General features: G+C 41.4%; 1 protein-coding gene across 1 annotated transcript in view; it reads left to right on the top strand.

The window, feature by feature from the left end:
* UTRN (utrophin) overlaps nt 1-790 on the top strand; it is a 472,032-nt gene that overhangs the window by 378,077 nt on the left and 93,165 nt on the right. The window contains exon 54 of the mRNA XM_023528331.1: nt 249-517. Within this exon, the coding sequence (XP_023384099.1) occupies nt 249-517 (269 nt within the window). The remainder of the gene's footprint in view (nt 1-248; nt 518-790) is intronic.

The raw sequence follows: 790 nt of genomic DNA, 5'->3' as shown, positions 1-790 counted from the left end.
AAACTCAAAAGTCACCAAAACCACTGGTCCACTTATTACTCTGTAACCATTTTCTTCTTTTGAGAAATAGCAAGGAATTAGTGGAAGAAGTATAAGGAAGTTTTTTCTTCCCCTGTTTAGTGTAACTCTGTCTCTGTGTACCCTGGTAGCAACCCTTCAAAAGGTGTTCTTCACACTTGGCTATAGAGAGTATAGAGTCGATTAAGCTTCCAAATATTGTTCTTATTTTTTTTTTTTTTATATCACAGAATTGACTCCTGAGGAGAAAGCCCAAAAGATTGCCAAAGCCATGCGTAAACAGTCTTCTGAAGTTAAAGAGAAGTGGGAGAGTCTGAATGCTGTTACTAGTAATTGGCAAAAGCAAGTGGACAAGGCGTTGGAGAAACTCAGAGACCTGCAGGGAGCCATGGACGACCTGGATGCTGACATGAAGGAGGCAGAGGCTGTGCGAAATGGCTGGAAGCCCGTGGGCGACTTACTCATCGACTCGCTGCAGGACCACATTGAAAAAACCACGGTCAGCATCATTGCCTTTGATAAAGGATGTTAAGAAATGTTGTACTGTTAAATACAGCACAAGTAAAGAGAGCTACACGTATAAATTGTTATAAGGGATTGTTGTAAAGGCAACATCATTACAGCCCCCCTCAGAATCAGGATATAGAACATTTCCAGTCACAGCAGGTGTTGTCCATATGCCCCTCACCATCAGGACCCCTTACCTCCCCCACATAACAACTGAAGTGACTTTTACAATAATTTACGTTCATTTTTCTTCATATTTCATTTC

Source organism: Pteropus vampyrus, unplaced genomic scaffold (genome assembly GCF_000151845.1).
Source record: "Pteropus vampyrus isolate Shadow unplaced genomic scaffold, Pvam_2.0 Scaffold24, whole genome shotgun sequence".
In the NCBI taxonomy this organism is placed as follows: Eukaryota; Metazoa; Chordata; class Mammalia; order Chiroptera; family Pteropodidae; genus Pteropus; species Pteropus vampyrus.
Note: the sequence above shows the minus strand (reverse complement) of the source record. Positions and strands in the feature narration are given on the sequence as shown.